We start from the raw sequence: 20949 nt of genomic DNA, 5'->3' as shown, positions 1-20949 counted from the left end.
TCATTTTTGTTTCGTTCTTACAAATATTAATTTGTTTGCGACAGTTATTTTTTTACTACTTTTTTGCGTATTAATTGTTTTTTGAAATGACAATATGAATAATCTTTTAGGTATTTAAAATTGCAGCATATCACATGAAAGTATTAAGTATATATCATTTTTCCTACAAAGTAAAATAAAAAAGAATTCTGATCCTTAGGAACAGATATTAAATAGTCTCATGATCGAGCATAATTACCTTTTAAGCAAATCAAAATTTTTTTTTACCTTTTAAACTAAAAATTTGCTTATTTTTAAACAATTTATTAATACTCAAATTATTTTAACGATTATATGACAACGATGTTTTTTATCTGATTCAGTCATTTATTTATATTTTTCCATTTTTTTAATTTCATTAAATTAAATGGATACGTTTAAAATAAAAACAAAGCTGTCAAAATTTCATATATAGTTTCGATTTATAATTTTAAGAAATTCTTTCGACTTTGATTAGGAAATTTAAAAGCCTTATTAATAAAAAAATTGAGAAGCCTTATTAACTTTAAACACATAATAACTACAAAAAGGAGTTAAAAATAGAAACAAATATGATCAATAAACACTAAAATCATAAGCTAACTAAATAAATTAATTTCGTGTACGAAATATAATACTACAAATTAAACATATTTCATATTTAGGGGAAACATAGAAAATTTGGTTATACAGGAGTTTTAAACAATTTTTTTCTCATGTTTAAACATATTTTTAGCTTATGATCATTTGTTTTCAATGCTCTATTAAACAAAATCATATGTTGCTTCTGTCTATTAGCAGTAAGTAAAATTGAAATAAAATTACATTTGTTGTATAAATTTTATCCAGAACAGACCAAATCAAGAGTTTTGGCAAACAGAACAGTCAAAGACGGAATTGAATAGTGGCCCACCATTTAAATAAATAAACAAAAAAATCTCAATGTATACATAAAAAACTGCGCAAACGCTTCCCGTTTTCCCTAAAATCAAATTGATTTACCAAAATTGATTTAATAGACATATTTGCTTACCTCCAACGTGAAAGATTTATGTCTTCTTAATATCCCACGAAAATTTGATGTAGAAATTCCGATTTCATTCTTGCGATTGATTTGAAAAATAGCAAAATTAAATCAACTACAATAATAAAATAAATTAAACAATTAGGCTCGTTGAAACATTTAGGATGATTAAAGGGGAAAAAAAGCTTTTATAATAAATTAGAAAAAATATCTAAATTTTGTGAGAGAAAAATTTGAATTGAACGAGTCCCAATTTAAAGACACTATGGAAATCTCAACAGCCCTAGAAATGTTTTCTTCTTAGAAATTTATGATTAGAAACCAAACAAAGGGGTGTTTCTGTGGATATCTGATATTTCCGAAGTTAGGAAAGAAGAGCGCCTAGGCAATATCAAGAAGCTAAAAACATTTTCTCACAGTGTAAAGTAAGGAGGCTACTTTACAACTCTGTGGGTGGTAGCTGCGAAAGGGAGGATATGGAAAAAGCGTTTTATTGCTTCTTTGATTAGAAAAGTGAAGAATAACAATTATTTTATATTTGTAAACACTTCGATTAGATTTTGAAAAGCATCCGACTATGTAAAAAAGAAAAAAATAATCTGCATAAATCTCTGAATAAAACTAGAAAAAGAAGAAAAAGTGGGATCTGGGTGCCTTCTTGAGTTATAAGTAATAAATGAAAAAAAAAAATTAATGCAATGAGATTTTAGACTTTTCGGGGGCCCCATCAGAACTCGGGGCTCTGGGCAAGGCATAATTGCCAATATTTCTAAATAAAAAATGTGCAAGCCCGGAGAGGGATTCAAACCTGCGGCCTTCTCAGTCGGCCACCTGAAGAAACTATTTTACTTCTCTGAAATGGTACTTGATTGCTAATGGTTTCTGCCATTGTTGGAAATTTATATAAAATAAAAAAAATATCTTGCAGTATTATCTGTACAGCTAATTTTGACTTCAAAATGAGAAATTAAATTTTATGATCAGGATTAGACACTTTTCACAAAGCCTTTTGGGCAGCATTGCATATTTAAAGTCCTAAGCTAACTTATTTTTCAAATGCAAAATATATTTTCCAACACGAATTGAAAATATTCCTAACTATCATTGATTTTGGCACAACTTTCTGTTTAAAATCTTAATGATAAATGTAAAGGTTTCTTACACTATTTAATCATTACAAAGAATAATGGCAGAGCTGTCAATCTTAGGGAATGTTTCTTATTAACTTCATTAACTATTTGCAAAATTAACAAAAGTAAAGCTAGCTAGCTCTTTTATTTTAAATGAAATAAGAAATACCAAATTACAACATACCGAATTTTAAATGCTGCAAGATTGACACTGAAAATCCAATAATTGGGTTATTCAGAGTGATATCTTTTACTTTTGTAAACAGTAGACGAGCATGATAAAAGCATTTTAATTTTATTGTTAAATAAATTAATCCATACAGCCCGATTCAATAAAAATTTAAAGTTGTAATTATTGCAACTGATTGTAAATATTTACGAAATATTAATGAATTTAAAATCAAAGACAAAAAAGTTAAAATATTCCGAAATTTGAACAAAATGTAATGTATTATCTATGGTTTTAAGAAAAAAATTCAGGAGATTTGTACTTTTCTGGTTCTGGTTGAGGTGGCAACTACAGAATGAATAAAATTACAAATAGTACGTAAAATTTTATTACAGCTCAATGTATTTACAAATATTTCTTCCATAGTCACTTTTAAAAAAGAAATTTCTCTTCCATTCTAGAAAAATGAATGTTCATTCAGTCCATCTATGAGTACAATTTGGATTTGTACATACATAGTAAAGTCTCATCTCATCCTGAAAAAAAAAAAAAAATTAATACAAAATGTTAATGATCTCTTCAATGATCTTAGTAAATTTTAATTAGATCCCAGTGGCTCCACCTGGGGAGTTAATATTCAAATATAGTCCAAGACCCCTAAATATTTTTCCTGTTATTGTTTATTACCAGATTTAGCTTATAAAACAATTGGATTATGATAATCTCACGTCTCCTGTGGCAGAATGTTTTTGGGCTTTCTGTGATAAACCTCTCTAGTACTAATCTTTCTGCAAGATGCTTTTAATAATACATGTGACTAACTAACTATTAAGGTAACAAAAGCATTGCGCTTACAAAAAAAAAAACTTATTTGAATGAAATAAAATTGCATTTAATTTTTAAATGAAAATGTAATATTTTTTAAAATTCTAATATCATGGGCGTGATTCTCACATTTTACTAAACAAGAAAACACACTAATTATTTCCTTTTTCGCATTTCGTAAATCATCAAAAATTAAAAATCGTGCAGCAGTGACTGCTGAAAAAAAGATCGCCAGCGAAATCACGCGAACGAAATATACAGCGTGGATTAATAAGAATATCTATGCAAAACAATCGTTTCAAATAATGATATCTTGAATCTGCGATTCGAATTTTGCGTGCCGTAATAATATCGGTATATTTCAAAAACTCACTTGAATATAAATAATCACTGAGCAATGAAAGACATCGGGATTTCTGAAACCAAAGCAAAAATTCATAGCAATAACTGTCTTAAAGAACAAGTGAAATACCTCATGAATTATCGAGAATATTGACGCAAAATGAGAGTGTCAAAGAATAATTTCTGGAGGAAAAAAAAGAATCTTTCAACATTTTTCCCCCCTCTAATGTTTGAAAAAGGCATCTTTTAATTATAATTTTAGAGATGAAAAATTTCTGCAGAAAACCAAATTTCTTTACTACTTCTGAAAAACCAAATTCTTTACTTCCTGAAAGAAAATTCTTTCTGCAAGAACTCTGCAATATTTTGCGACAATGTCGCCACGATTCTGCCACGGGGCTCACATCCATTGACTTATATGTTAATGACAGGTTTTAAAATGAGGAACATTTTTAATAAATACAACTCTTCGAACTATAGAGTTTTCTTACTAAGAATAGTCAGTTTTAAAGTGTTAGTAAAAGCTTTTAAAACTTTATTAAATGAGAGGGAAGAAACAAAAACAGTTCTAGAATACTATTTTTAATAACAGGCATAACATTCCCTTACATTTGAAAACTAATTTATCTTATTTAACAATAACACTTATTTGAATGTGTAAAACTAAGGAAAAGAAACTTGGTAATAAATTAAAGCAATTAATAACCAATTCATTAACTTTCTTTGACAAAAAGTATACATAGCACTTGCACTTTTGATGGACGGTGGTGTCCAATGAGTCCTGCAGCCACACCCTTTGCATCATTTCCAAAAATTAATTATTTTAATAATATGTTAATTAAAAATGAGGGATACTTTGAAGGAACTTTATATTTTGAAAAATAAAAGATTTTTATTGTGTATCATATTTAATTCTTCCTTAAAGCAGTTCATAATATATGATAGTTTGCCTATATCAGTCTGGAATAGAATAATGGAAATACATCATTGTAGTATATGGGGGGGGGGGGCTACAGGACACTTTGCCCCTTCCCTATATACTACTATTAATTTCCTATTTTTATATTAAAAAAATTTAAAATAGCCCTATATTTTGCATTTTTATATGAAATATTAAACAAAATCAGCATATTTAAAAATTCTTATTTTTTATATATTATTTTTTTATTTTTATTTATTATCTTATTTTTTATATAGTATTTTGTATTTATTTTTCTCAGTGATATTAAATAATATTTACCTATCTCGAGTTCATTTAATTTGTATGTTTCAGGAAATCGTTTGAGGTCATTAAATTCTTCCATTTATTTAGAAACATTTTTTGCAGTATAATTTCTGTAATACATACACTTGTATAACGAACATCCAGGTCCTAAAATTTTAGTACATTTAGGTACATCAATGTCAATAGATGGTATATTCAATTCATCTAATATCTCTTTTTCTAAAATACCTCCTTTATAAGCAAATGTACCACCATATAGTTGATATAGGTTATTTATATAATTTTTTACGTCTTATCCATAAACTATTCTTATTTCTATTAAATCTTAATCCGTGTACTTCTGAAGTGCATTTACGTACAATCTTCAATTCTTGATCATTCAATTCACAATTAGGTGTAAATACGCCAATATATTCACCGATTGGTAAATTTAAATGAACCCATCCTATCTCTCTTACAATCTTACGATTGGGAAAAATAAATCCCTGAATGTTTAGGATGACTGTAATCTTATCCATTTATTAAGAAACATTTTTAGAATACTTTTTTAGGCAAAAAAGCCTTACAGTTATTTTTACTACCTATAAATGGATAAAGTCGAAGAAGAAAGAAATAAAAAGTTGGTAGAGCAATTAAAAAATGATCTAAGATTAGTTAAACTACAATCAGAAATTCGTAAAAACAATGAACAGAAACTTGAAGAAGATATAGGAATACAGAAATCATTGGTTGATTTTCATAAACCTGTAGTTGAGAAATTGGAAAAAATAGATAATGCAAGACAACAACAATTAAAAGCTATAAAAGATGTAATTAATAATCCTCAAATAGAAGAATATGTTGAAGATGCAGGAAATATGATTGATAAAGCTGAAGGATTTATAAATAATTTTCTGAAGTGTTCATAACAGGGATGAGAGTAGTCAGAAAGTAAAAAAGAGGAAATCCAAGAATGAATATATATATATATATATATATATATATATATATATATATATATATATATATATATATATATATATATATATATATATATATATATAAAAATCGCACTTTTTTTGTCAAATTTTTGTTTAAACTTGTAATCCATGTGATTATAAATCCCGATATGAGGCTTTTAAATCACGTTAATGTGAAACTATACATCGAATTTAAAAAATGCGAAAATACAAATTATGATGAGTAATTTTTAGATCAAGATGCATAATTTTAAAATTGCGCGATATTACAACCGCAAAAACGAATCACGACATTGGATTTTAAGCTCGCGTAGCTTTTAAAAGCTCGTAAATACATATCGCGATATTGGTTTTTTAAATCTCGTAAATAAGAATCGCAATGTACAATATTTAAATGGCCTGAATAAAAATCGCAACGTTCAACTTTTAAATCAGGTAAATACGAAAATCGATGTTTGATAATAAAATCGCGATTTTAAAAATGCAAAAATTCAAAACACGATATTAGATTTTTAAATCACGTAAATACGAGTCATAATGTACGATATTTAAAAAGCGTAAATAAGAATTGCAATGCGCAACTTTTAAATCAGGTAAATACGAAAATCGATGATTGATATTAAAATCGCGTGAATAAAAATCGAGATATTTGCAGAGTCTGGACTTGGGATTTCTAAAAAGCTTGTTTGAATTGTTTTTTGTTTACATTATTAAAAAAAATTTACAAGATTAATTGAATGAGCAAATAAATATTTTCACCACAAATCCACCTCTATTTTTTTTCGCTTTTTTTGTTTGCTTTCTCTCCAGAATACAAGAAGCAGCGACGTCTAAATTACGAAAATACGAGCTATCGCGCCGACGGATAAAAAAATACGAAAAATCTTATTTTCTGTGCGTGAAATCGGAGAAAATAGCTAATATAAGTAAGCATGCGGAAGGATTAGCAGCTAGGACGTAGTTTGAATTTTCTGTTTTTCTTTGAAAATCGTAAATAAATACAATAATTTGACTTCAACGACTGAATTTTTTTAAAAAAAAAAAACGGGATATTTATAAATAAATTTAAAAAAAAAAAACGAAACTTTTAGAGAATCTGAGTTTTTGATAAAAAGGCTGAAATTCGAGAGACAAAAGCGAAAAAAATCTCATCCCCGTATAAAGGTCAACCAGTTTTATCCCAAGGTAATGATTTTTAGAGAAACTTCAGAGGGAGGAATGAGGACTTCAATAATTTCGCTCCACGGAAAATTAAATTCCTCATAAAATATTTTAACTTGTGCAAAAAAAAATTTCAGCGGAAATTAGCGGGAAAAATGGAAAAATCTGAGAAAAAGCGGAAATCCGCGAATCCGCGGAAGAATCTCATCCCTGTCATAAATAATTTTATGAATAATTTGCTGAAGGATATTTAAATTTAAACAAATCTTTAGATGGAAAACACTAAAACTTTTCGATTTCGAATTACCTTCGGAACTAATGAATAAAACTAATGATGAAATTGATAATGTTATTCAACGAGCAAAAGATCAAAGAGATAAATTTAAAAGAGAAAAAGCTCTAGAAACAAAAAATAGAAATCTTATAAAAGATAAAAATTTGAAACAAACAAAACAACTAATTATTGATCAAGCTGATACATTGATGAATACGATGAAAAGATATATAGATGCTTTAAATGCTATTAAATTAGGTAATTATTATATTGGAGAAGGTTTAGAAGATAAACTGAATATCTTAGTTGATTTGACAGATAAACTATGTAAAGGTTCTAAAAGTAAAAAATTATATAATCAAATCGTTATTTTGTTGGATGAACTTTTAAGAGAGAAAACTTTAACGAATGAACAGGTAAAGGAATATTATACAAAATTTCTTCTTTAAATAAATGTATATTGTGAAAAAGGTACACTTGAGCGACAGTCAGATTTCTAAATTGAAATCAGCTTATAAAAATGGTGAAGAACTTAGTTTGCAAATAGATAAAAGTAAAACACCCAATTTTGATTTACATTTAACAGCTACACAAATTAACCAAATTGTTAAAGGTAAAAGAATTAAAATATCAAAGACTCAACTGAAAAAGAATGGAGGGTTTTTACCATTTTTAGTGCCTTTACTTTCTACTTTAGCATTAGGAGCCACTAGCGGAGCAGCTGGTAGGGGAACCAAAAAAGTGTTGGATAAAATATCAGGATCAGGTACGACTAAAAAAAAAAAACCTTGTGGAAAAGGGGTATATCTTCCCTCGGAATATCCAACGAAGTAATACAAGAAAATATGAAAAACGAAAAAGGATTTAGAGGTATATTTACTATTGATATGTTACCTAAAAAGATAAGAAAATTTGAAAACGGAATAATAAATTTAGATATATCTACAGGGAGTGGAACTCATTGGGTTTGTTATTATAACGACCCAAAGTATGATTTTATAGAATATTTTGATCCTTTTGGAGAATATGTATATAACACCATAAAAATAAAAAAGGATTTTCTTCCTAAAAATATACAAAATTATTTAAATACTTCTGGAAAAGAAATTCGATATAACGATAGTTTTTTACAACAACCAATTTCTGTAAAATGTGGTTTCTATTGTATGAAATATATAACTGAAAGAAATAAAAATAAATCTCCTATTGATGTTTTATATTCATTTACTCAAGAACCTAGTAATTTAAATGAAAAAATTGTTCCTTATAAATGAAGTATATTATATTAGATTCGAAAAACGCAGATAAATCTGAAGATTTCACCATTGAGTATTCGAGACCTTTTCATTTTACAGAGATAGCTCTTCAGTCTTTTTCAATGTATATTTCATGGAATAATATTACGGAGAAAAACAATAAATTTTCATATTTTGATGGTGTGAAATGGATAGATTTCATTATTCCAAATGGTCATTATAGTATAAGAGGTTTGAATCGTTATATGGTAAAATATTTTGGAAATGATCCACCTATACTATTTGGAATAATCGAAGAAAGACAAAGGTTTAGTATTAAACTCGAGAAGAATTATAAAATTCATTTATCTAAAAGTGAATTGTACAAAATTTTAGGCTTTGAACCTAAAATATATGAAGAGGAAGAGCAAGAAGGTAAATTTATTGCTGATATAGCTAATGGTAATGATAATATTTATATTCACTGTGATATAGTGGATGGTGCTTATATAAATCAGTTTCAATCTCAAGTCATTTATTCTTTCACATCTTCAAATCCACCTGGAAGTTTATATTTTAAAGATTTTGATAAACTGATATTTTTCCCGTTAAATCTGATTCTATAAATCGAATTAGAATGAGAATTATAAATCATAGAGGTGAACTAATTGATTTAAATAAACAAGAAGTACAGTACAAATTTATTGCTAAATAAATGAACAAACATAGATTATATAGAAAGAGCAAAAAAATACAAGGAAGAGGCTACTTTTCAGACTTTATAAGTCCAATTGTAGAAGATAAATCTAAAGAATTTGTAAGAGAAAAATTGAATGAAATATTTTCAAAAAAGAAAAAGCATGGTGCTGGATTGAAACTTTTTATTCCTAAATAAATGGATAAAATTTATGATTTGAAAGACACTGACTAGTTATTATTATAATAACGACGTTGAAAGTTTTGAATATAGAGAATTAAAAAGTGAAAATAGAGATAATCTTCGTGAAAATGCTACATATAATTTCTTTATCAATGTTACAAATGCTAATATTTTATATTCTGCAGGATATCTGCAACAAGAATTAAAAATTGTAAAAGGAGATGGGGGTGCAATAAGTAATGAAAATGTTACCCTAGTGAATGGAGGAGGTCTCATAAATTCAAACAGGTTGACTATAGGAAATACTGAAGTTGAATCCACTATAAATTATAAAGCCATTATGAATCAAGTATTAGGGATGATACACTTCACCCCTGATTATTCAACATCGGAAGCTACTAACATGTTCTTTTATGTAGATACAGCTGAACTACCAAAATAACTGATTTTTTTAAAAACCTTAAACTAAATGAAAGTTTTAATGAAGGATTTTCAAAAAGATGTAAATTTACAAAAAATAGTCAAACAGTAAAAATATGGATTCCTTTAAAGTATATATTTGATTTCTTTAACGAATATAAAAAAATAATGACAGGTTTCCAAGTTAAAATAGAAATTCAAAGAAATGATAGTAAAAATATGCTGTATACAGATATTCAAAATCCAGATTTTAAGGTTCTTGTTGAAGATTTATCACTTTGGTTACCTTATGTTAGATTTAAAAATTCAGCATCTGTAAAATTCAATGAATTAAAATTATCAAATACTCATATAGAAATAAATTGGGATCATTATAATATTATCAAATCGAATGTATTTTATAAAAATGCCAGTGGATCCTATTCTATTCCTGCTACATCTGATGAAGTTTTGAGTTTATATGTCATTCCACAATATGAAGAAAGAAATGAAAATATGAATCAAAATAACATGATGTTTGATCACTTGGATATGATAGAATGCTGGTTAATGATTAATAACATTAAAGTTCCCACTGTAAGTTATATGATGGACTTTAATAATAGTGATTATAATCGATTATATTATGCTCTTTTAGAATCAGGAATGAATAATATAAATTCTGAAACAGGTTGTATGATAAACTATTCAAATTTCAGTAAGTATCCTATAATTTGTTTCAACTTGGCAAACCATGAAAATTATACCAACTTAAGTAATTTAATGATTGAATTCAATTGGAGGTTGAGAAATAATACTACTAAAAATTATGTTTTTTACTTTATTTTGAAAGAAAGAAACAAATGCTCCTTGAATATGTCAACTCAAGATATAAAAATGATTATAACTCTGAAAACATAAAGGATTTTTATTATTTTAATAAATGGCTGCTTATTATCCTCTGAGCGACGAAATAAAAGAAGGTCCTCCTGGTATAGGGTTTAAAATAACAAATGACGGTAATTATGATATGGAAAGAAAACTTTTAAAAAATGTATTCGATCCTCGAGAAGATAGTGATTCTGCAACTAAAAGTTACGTAGACAGTCGCTACAAGGAAATAAAAGAAAAATTCATACTTTAACAGATAATAGTCTGATTCACGGGGAAGATTTTTTCAATGCGAAACAAAAATATATAAAAAATTTAGGAGATCCTAGAGAAGAATCTGATGCTGCAACTAAAAAATATGTAGATAATTTAAAAAATAAGTGTTTAATTCGTAATAACGGTCATTATAATGCTAAACATAAATGTATTAGAAGTATAGCTACTCCTCTAGAGGACAATGATGCTTCAACTAAAAAATATGTCGATGAATTAAAAGACAAAAGTTTAATACATGATGAAAAAAATTTTGATGCTAAAAATAAAATCATATCAAATGTAAAAGAACTTGAAAAAGAAGGCGATGCTGTTACCAAAAAACATCTTGATTATTATTGTATACTGTGGGATAAAATTAATAGAAGTTATTATGCTCACAACCAAAGAATATCGAGTGTAAAATGGCCCACAAATGATACCGACCTTGCTAATAAATATTACGTTGATAATAAAACCTTTTGCGCTACCACAGATAGACTTGTTCAGTTTACAGGTGTGGGTTACAAGACTTTTGAATTCAACGAAACTACTTCAAAACTTTTAGATTCAAACTTAAAATTATCACAAAACATGTATATGAAAATTACAATTTTTTTAGCCTGTGATAAAGTAGGGGAAAAGCCTAAAATATGTTCAGAAAAAGTGAAAGAAGTACTTCTTGATAAAGAGATAAATGTTAATGAAGATGCAATAGCTATGTTTGCGTATGGAAAGTTAAATGAAGTTTTAACATTATCAGTGCTAACAGGAGGAGGCTGTAAATTAAAGCCTTATTTACATATTGAAAAGATAAATTTTTCTTCTTAATAAATGGCCAATGAAATTAATTGGAACGACTTTTCTAGAAAGAAACTTTCAGAAGATGTAATTATAAGTTTAGCGGGAATATGTGTTTCAATTTTCTGAATTATCTGAAGTTTTAATCGAACGATATGTGCAGCCAAATGATTGGTATATTATTTCTCAATATCAAAAACTCAATGAACCTTTTATTGAAAAACATGCCTCTGATGTAGATTGGGAAAAAATTTGTAGATATCAAACCTTATCTATCCGTTTTATTGAGAGACATTTAGATAAAGTGACTTGGTATGAAATATCAAGATTCCAAAGATTGGATTTAAGATTTATAGAAATTTATTATGACCGTTTAAATATGAATGTCGCATCTAGATATCAAAAATTATCAATGGACCTTATAAGAAAATTTCAAGATTATGTAAATTGGGATTATATTATACAATATCAAGATATTGATAAAGATATTGTAATAGAATTTGTTTCTAAAATAGATTTTTGCCTTTAATAAAAAATAAAAGCAATATATTACCGGAAGAATTTTATAATTCAAAGAAAGAAAAGATAGTTTGTATACTTCTTCTGAAATTTGTCACCGCTATATGAACCATTAAAAGAATAAATTATTTAAAAAAAATATTTTAATAATAGTTTTTACTCGCAGTAGATTATTTTTTACTCGCAGTAGATTATTTTTTAATTAATAAATGCATTCTAAAATTGTAATTAAAGACTATAATGAACCGGATGAATTTAAAGATCCAAATCAACATCCTCTATTGCCTATACATCCCTTTAGATTAATCATAAATGGTGCTTCCAACAGTGGAAAATCGAACTTATTAATCAATTTAATTTATGACTATTTACACTTTGATAGACTTTACATGTGTGCAAAAGACATATTTGAATCTAAGTATGCAAAATTACAAGAAAAATACACTCAATTTACACATGTAAAATTAGAAGATATTCAAAAATGTAAAGGCTTAAAGAATAAAAAAGAAGTTTTGAAAGAATATAAAAAAATTAAAAAAGATCAAGTTTTGTTTTCTTCCAAACTAGAGGATTTTATTACCGTAGATGACTTGGATCCTTCCTATATGAATTTAGTTGTATTTGATGATTGTATATGTGAAAAAGATCAACAATCTATAGAAGAATTTTTTATACGAGGAAGAAAGAAAAATGCATCCCTTATCTATATAAGTCAGTACAATTATAAAATACCTATAACCATCAGAAGTAACAGCGATTATTTTATATTTTTCGATATGAAACAAAAAGAAATTAAACAAATAATACGAGAAATAGATGGTCAATTAACAAAAGAAGAATTTAATAAAATGTATAAGAACTGTATCAAAAAACCATATGATTTTTTAGTTTTAGATTTAGTCAATCCTAATATGAGGCACCGAAATAAAGAATTTGTGTATATATAAATGGAAGAATATTTAGAGAAAAGAATTTTTATTCACAGAAAAAGTTATAATTACTATTAAAAGATTAGTATCGCACTATCTATGAGTAAGTTTTTATTTAGTGCATCTGGCTTATCTGGTTTTATTTTAATTCCCTTATCAGCTTTAAGTATAGGAGCTGGTGTGATTGAAGTGATCGACAGATCTTTAAATATATCCGAAAGAAAAGAAGAATATAAATATACTTACAAATTTTATAAACAATTAATGAATTTGTTTAAAGCCAATACATTAACTGAAGAAGAAATTCATAAAAAAGTGGCTGAATTTATTCAAAGTTTAAAATATTTTCCATTAGAGAAATACGTTAAAAAAACTCAATTGAATGGCTACAAATATATATAACCTCATAATTTTTATTGCCTATAAATGTCGTGTAAAAGTAATATATTCAAAGTTGGAAAATTAAGTAAAGACGGAAAGTTCAAGTTTTGTTGTAAAGAATGTGGTCAAAAAGGATCTGGCTTTATCAATTCAGCAATTAATAATTTACCCTTTGAAATGCATTTACCAGGACATCAATTTACAGGACCTGGAACACAATTATTGCATGGAAAGAAAAGATTAAACGATGATTTAACATATAAAGAATGGAGTAAGCCCATTAACAGAGTAGATGAAATTGCATATAAACATGATGTGTGTTACCTTAAAAATAAAGATACTAAAACTAGAAATGATCTATGTGATAAAAATATGATAGAAGAATTGGATAATATTCCCAATCCAACAATTCGTGAAAGGCTAGATAGAGCTGTTGTGAAACCTATTATCAAAGCTAAAAGAACATTTGGTATGGGTATGAAAGAAGAAATATATTGTTTAAAATGTAAAAATCATACAAATACTAAAGATGCTCATAAAGAAACTTCTAAAAATGGACGATTGATGATGAAAGGTACATGTGAAGTTTGTGGATCTAAAAAGAGCCGTTTTTTTTAAGAAAAGCGGGGTCATAGAAACAGCAGCAGATATATATTATGATCCCGAAAAAGGTTATTGTGGTATCAATGAATTAAAAAGAAAAACAGGTTTATCTCAAAAACAAATTACAGATTTTTTACATGAACAAGATGCTTATACTAGACATAAACCAATTATTCGTAAATTTAGAAGAAGGAGAATATATGTATCTCATATTGATGATCAGTGGCAAGCAGATTTATTATTCATTAAACCTTTTAGTAAATACAATAACGGAGTGAATTACATACATTTTAAATTTTTAGATAACATGTATTTTAAAAAGAGTTTAAATTATAAATATTTTATGAAAAAGATATGTGAATATTATAATATTTCTAACAATATTAAGTTAGGTAGTCCTAAAAAGCAAAACATTTATGATGAAATTTGGAATTCGTTTCTTAAAGACTATGAGATTTAACTGCAGAAAATATTTATAAAAACTCCATCTAATAAATGGAAGAGAAATTTTATTGCGATTGTAAGACTTTGAAGTCAGCTGACGAATTTTACAAATTTAGAAAATATTTATTTAAAAGATGTATAGATTGTGATCTTAAAAGAAAATATACATATTATGAATGCAAATGTGGCAAAAATTATACTTATTTGCATAAACAAAGGCATTTTAGAGGTAATTTTCATATAAAAGGCATGAACTCCTCTTTATAAAAAGTATTTATAAATTTTCATCCTAATAAATGAGTAACATGACAAAGGAGTTCAAACACTTGAGTAATGTACTCTCAACTTTCAGTATTAAAAAACTAAGAGAATTGATAACTAAATTTAAAATTCCTGTCCTGACTGATAAGAGATTAAAATCAAATATCATTGAATCAATAGTTTCATATATCAAAAGTACAGGAAATTATAAATCTGTTTTATCAGATTATTTAGGATTAGATGCTTCTTATTATATGGAAAGCAAAACTAAACTATTTAATAAATATCCTAAGCAAAGAAATGAATTAAAAAAAGTTTTTGATTCTTGTAATTTAAAATATAAAGATGGTAAAATTATACCGAAAGCAGAAAAAAATATTTTAACTGAAACTAATTTAAATGCTTTGTATAGGCCTCAAAAAATAAAAGATAAGGTAAAAGTAGAGGTAAATCTTAAAAATTTCTTTAAACCAGATTATAAAATTATTGAATTCAGAGGTCAATATATTGAAAAATATAAAGTTTATAGAAACTGTGGAGAGTAGTAACTATATAGAGTGGTAGGATCTAAAATTTTACCTGAACAATACTATAATATTTTAAGAAATATATTTAAAAGGGCTATTGGAAATATAATTGGTAAAGTAGATATAATAACACATAATCCTAAATTAAATAAGCCTTTTCATGATAAAATGATGTCCACAAAAGATGCCTTTGAAGTTTATATTGATAAATTATCTAATCAAATTGAATATAAGGAACTGGATATTACTGAATGTATATTTGATTTTAATGTCATCGAATTACCTCACGGTGGTAGACACAAGGCTTTAAAAATGTATTCTGAAACAGATCCAGCAAAAAAGAAAAGCATTTGTCAAAGTAAAAATGATGATAATATATGTTTGGCTAGATCAATTGTAACAGCTTTAGCTATCCAAAATCCTGAACTGTTAAGTGATAAATTATGTACTGAAAAATTATCAAGCAATGAAATAATTTATATTAAAAAAGGTTGTGTTTTACAAAAAACATTAGCTATAAAATTACATGATATATGCAAAATTCCTTTAGAAGTGTGCAGTTTAGAAGAAGTTAAAATATTTGAAAATTTTTTAGACATTCAGATCAATATAGTTTGCAGAGAAAATGGTAATGAAATTATATATAATGGTGATTATAAATCAACATGTATTTTTATATATAAGAATAGAAATCATTTCGATGTCATCACATCAATGACAGGATTTTTAGGTAAGAATAATTATTGTAAAGTGGGCTATAAACGTTCAGATCAACATAAATGCCCTTTAAAATGTGATAGGTGTTTTGTTAAAGAATCTGATTGTAAAGGAGAGGAAATATTTTGTAAAAAATGTAACCGTAAATTTAAAGGAGAAGATTGTTTTGATAATCATAAAAAAGAATTTCCAAAGAAACCTAGTGTAAAAATTTATGGAAATGTTTAAAATGTAAAAGAAATATTAAAAGATCTGAAAGAGACCCTGGTAAACATATATGTGGTGAATATCGTTGTAATAATTGTTGGGAGTGGGTCACTAAAGGTCATGAGTGTTTCATGAAAAATGAAAAAAGTAAAGGAGGTGTATGTAAAGATAATTGTGTAAAAAATAAATGTATTAAAAAACAATGGTGTACGCAATGTAAATTGGATTATACAGAAAAATACTTATTTTTTGATGTTGAAACCAAGAAAGATACAGGAATTCATGAAGTGAATCTAGTTATATGTCATGATTTTCATGGAAACGAAACAGAATTTAAAAATGAAAGCGATTTTTGTGAATGGTTATTTAGAGAGGAACACATTGAATATACAGTTATAGCTCATTATGGAAAAAGATTTGATTTTCAATTTTTAGCTAAGTATTGTTTTAAAAAACATATAAAAATATTCACAATTTATCAAGGAAATAAGTTAGCATATATGAAAGCTGATAAGTATAATATAAGGTTTATTGATTCTATTAATTTTACAATGTGTGCAATCAAGAAATTTCCAAAAGCATTCAATTTAAATGAACTGGCCAAGGGTCATTTTCCTCATTTATTCAACAAACAAAAGAATCAAAAATTATATTGGTAAATATCCAGATAAATATTACTATGGATATAATTATATGGTTGATGAAGACAGGAAAAAATTTGATAAATGGTATGATTCCATTAAACATGAAACCTTTGATTTCCAAAAGGAATTTATAAAATACTGATGTAGATCTGATGTAGATATTTTAAGAAAAGGTTGTTTAGAATTAAGAAGATTATTCTTAGAAACTGTGAATGTAGATCCGTTTAAATATGTCACTTTAGCTGGTCTATGTATGGCCATTTACAGAGATAAATTCTTGAAAGAAAACACAATAGCTATTGATGAAAATGTCATTCAAAAAGATCAGTATAGTAAAAAATCAATAGCTTGGTTAGATTACATATCAAAAAAGGAAAATATTAATATACGTCATGCTTTGAATGGAGGAGAGAAAAAATTGCAATTAGGTGAAAAATATTACAAGGTAGATGGATTTTATAAAAATACAGTATTTCAATTTAATGGATGTTTCTGGCATGGATGAAACAAATGTTTCACTAGAACACAAGTAAACACTGTTAATCAAATGCTTATGGAAGATTTATATAAACGAACTAAGAAGATCAATAAAAATATAATTGAAGCAGGTTATGAATTGGTAAATATCTGGGAGTGTGATTTTGATAATAATAAGGATATGAAACAATACATGAAAAAGGAATGGAAGAGAGATTTTATAGAACCTTTAAATCCTAGAGATGCTTTTTATGGTGGAAGATGTGAACCTACCAAATTAAAATATGAAATGAAAAGTAATGAAAAAGGCAGATATATTGACGTATGTTCTTTATATCCTACTGTAAACTATTTCAATAACTATCCAAAAGGTCATCCTATCAAAGTATTTAATCCTAAAAAATACAATGAAAATTGGTATGGATTACTAAAATGTAAAGTACTTCCACCCAGAAAATTATATCATCCAGTATTACCTTATAAAGCAGAAAAATTAATATTTTCATTATGCAGAACTTGCTCTGAAACAATAAAATCACTTTAGAAAAGAAGAAATGCGAAATGTGTCATGAGATAAGAAATTCGGAATGTAAACACGATGATTGCGATCGATGCATTATTGGAACTTGGACTACCGATGAGATCAGATTAGCTGTTAAAAAAGGATACAAAATATTGAATATTTATGAAGTGTGGCATTTCGAAAATAAATCGAATAAACTATTTAGAAAATATGTCAAGATGTTTTTAAAAATAAAATTAGAAACTTGTGATAAGTGGAAAAATAATTTCAAAAATGAAGAAGAGTATAGAAAAGTAGTTAAGGAAAAATTAAATATTAAATTAGATAAAATTGAAGAAAATCCAGGTTTGAGATTCATAGCTAAAATATGTTTAAATTCTTTATGGGGTAAGTTTGGTCAAAGAAATAATATGAAGCAAAGTGAATGTGATGGAAATTGAAGATTTTTATAGAATTATTCTAAATGATACTATTAAAGATTTGAATATGAATTTTTTAAACAACGATTGTGTGGAAATGAGTTATAAAATGAAAGATAAATTTGAAAAAAATAACTTCAATACTAATGTATATATAGCTGCTTTTACAACTAGTTCTGCCAGAATTAGATTAGATGAAATGGTAGATAAATTAGGAGATAAAGTACTTTATTATGATACAGATAGTATAGTATATATAGACGACGGAACCAATAAAATTGAAACGGGATGCATGTTAGGAGAATGGACTGATGAATTGGGAAATGATAAATATATTACATCTTGGATAGCTGGAGCCTCTAAAGATTATGGGTATAAATTAAATGATAAATCTGTACATGGAAAAGTAAAAGGATTTAAAACGACTTATCAGAGTGAAACCATATTAGACTTTGACAATAGGACTAAAATAATAACAGGTGAAACAGATTGTTTAGATGTAGAAATCAATCAGTTTAAAATCGAAAAAGATAGAAATATTTCAAGTATTAAAACAAATAAACGTTATACCTTTGGATACGATAAACGTAAACTTTTAGATAATTATGATACTGTGCCATTTGGCTTTTAAAAATGTTTCTTAATAAATAGATAAGATTACAGTCATCCTAAACATTCAGGGATTTATTTTTCCCAATCGTAAGAGAGATAGGATGGGTTCATTTAAATTTACCAATCGGTGAATATATTGGCGTATTTACACCTAATTGTGAATTGAATGATCAAGAATTTAAGATTGTACGTAAATGCACTTCAGAAGTACACGGATTAAGATTTAATAGAAATAAGAATAGTTTATGGATAAATCATCAAGACATAAAAAATTATATAAATAACCTATATCAACTATACGGTGGTACATTTGCTTATAAAGGAGGTATTTTAGAAAAAGAGATATTAGATTAATTGAATATACCATCTATTGACATTGATGTACCTAAATGTACTAAAATTTTAGGACCTGGATGTTCGTTATACAAGTGCATGTATTACAGAAATTATACTGCAAAAAATGTTTCTAAATAAATGGAAGAAATTAATGACCTCAAACGATTTCCTGAAACATACAAATTAAATGAACTCGAGATAGGTAAATATAATTTAATATCACTGAGAAAAATAAATACAAAATACAGTGACTCTATTGTAGCTAGATTAGAAGTAGACAATGATGAGAAAGATTTTTATCTCTCGAAATGTCATGGGGAATTATCTGATAAAGCTATAAGAAAAATTAATAGTGGAAAATATATTTTTGATTTTAAAGGTAAAAATAAATATTACGATTATGATTTGCATGTAAAATAAAAAACGATATTTTAAATTTTATTAATAAGGGATTATTACTAAAGTCATAAAAATGAGGGATTATTACTATAAAAATAAGAATTTTGATTACTAAAGTCATATAAAATACAGGATTATTAATAAAATAAAAATTATTAATATAAAAAATAAGAATTTTTAAATATGCTGATTTTGTTTAATATTTCATATAAAAATGCAAAATATAGGGCTGTTTTAAATTTTTTTAATATAAAAATAGGAAATTAATAGTAGTATATAGGGAAGGGACAAAGTGTCCTGTAGCCCCCCCCCCTCATCATCAATATGTTCAACCAACAAACTTTTTTTCATAAATATTACCAACCTGTGAAGAACCTACACACTACCCTACAATAATTGATTTGAGTTTTCGACATTTTTTAAAGTTTTTTAAGAAATACTTAAAGGATTATTTCATAACTTATGAGATGTTTAGTTCATGTGATTTTTTATACTTAGCAATAAGGTTTAAAGCTTTCAGAGGTTTGGGAGACCAACAATAAATCACGAAAGAAAACAAGTATTTTTGACAGAAAATCGAGATATAAGCTTGTAATTTGTACTGATTGCTTAAATTGTTATTTTTAATATCCGCATAAAGTTTCATAAACCTAGAGTGAATATTTATTTAGATATGGACATTTTTATAAACAACAAATATTTTTGCCTTACGTTTTTTTGCTATTACTTATTCAATGGAATCGAACAATATTTTTGGTGCAATTAAAAATTAATTGAATTAAATTTATTATCATTTAATTGAATTTAAAAAAAATGCTAAAAACTGTGCAAGATATAAGTGTTTAAGGTGATTCTTTTATACTGCGTATACATGAAAAAATTTAAAAAAAAATCTTAATTTTGTAGTGAATTGTATTTGGCAACTTATGAAAAAAGCTTGATTTTAAAATCTTAAAAAGTTTCAAGCGATTTTCTAAGTAGTTTTTTCCATTTTTTGAAAGATAGCTCAAAATGATCAGGGATTTCGATGAAATTTCATTTTGTACTATTAAACAAGATTTATTAATAATGAAAGCGACATTGTGGGGATCACACCCCATAAAAGTATGTTTTCTTTCCTTATTCCACCACATTTTGGTTTCCGGACGAATATTGCAAAGTATTATCATTTGTTAAATTTTGCTTTATGAAACCATAAAATTTGTGGAAAGCCCCTAATCGTTTTGAGCTTTCATAAAATATTGAGCTCTTACAAAATACAAAAACTACTTAGAAAATCACTTGAATAATTTAAATTTGTAAGATATTCACATCAATTTTTTGCAGTAGTTGCCAAATCTGATTTGCTACAAAATTAAGAAATGTG

General features: G+C 26.6%; 1 protein-coding gene across 1 annotated transcript in view; it reads right to left on the bottom strand.

Moving 5' to 3' along the window:
• Positions 1 to 2713: 2713 nt before the first annotated feature.
• The window catches only part of Polr2I (RNA polymerase II subunit RpII15), a 31090-nt gene continuing 12854 nt past the window's right edge, over positions 2714 to 20949 (bottom strand). The window contains exon 6 of the mRNA XM_071182887.2: positions 2714 to 2877. Within this exon, the coding sequence (XP_071038988.1) occupies positions 2815 to 2877 (63 nt within the window). The 3' untranslated portion in view covers positions 2714 to 2814. The remainder of the gene's footprint in view (positions 2878 to 20949) is intronic.

The sequence above is a fragment of the Parasteatoda tepidariorum genome, chromosome 4, assembly GCF_982258835.1.
Source record: "Parasteatoda tepidariorum strain Cologne lab strain chromosome 4, Ptep-v5.0, whole genome shotgun sequence".
In the NCBI taxonomy this organism is placed as follows: domain Eukaryota; kingdom Metazoa; phylum Arthropoda; class Arachnida; order Araneae; family Theridiidae; genus Parasteatoda; species Parasteatoda tepidariorum.
Note: the sequence above shows the minus strand (reverse complement) of the source record. Positions and strands in the feature narration are given on the sequence as shown.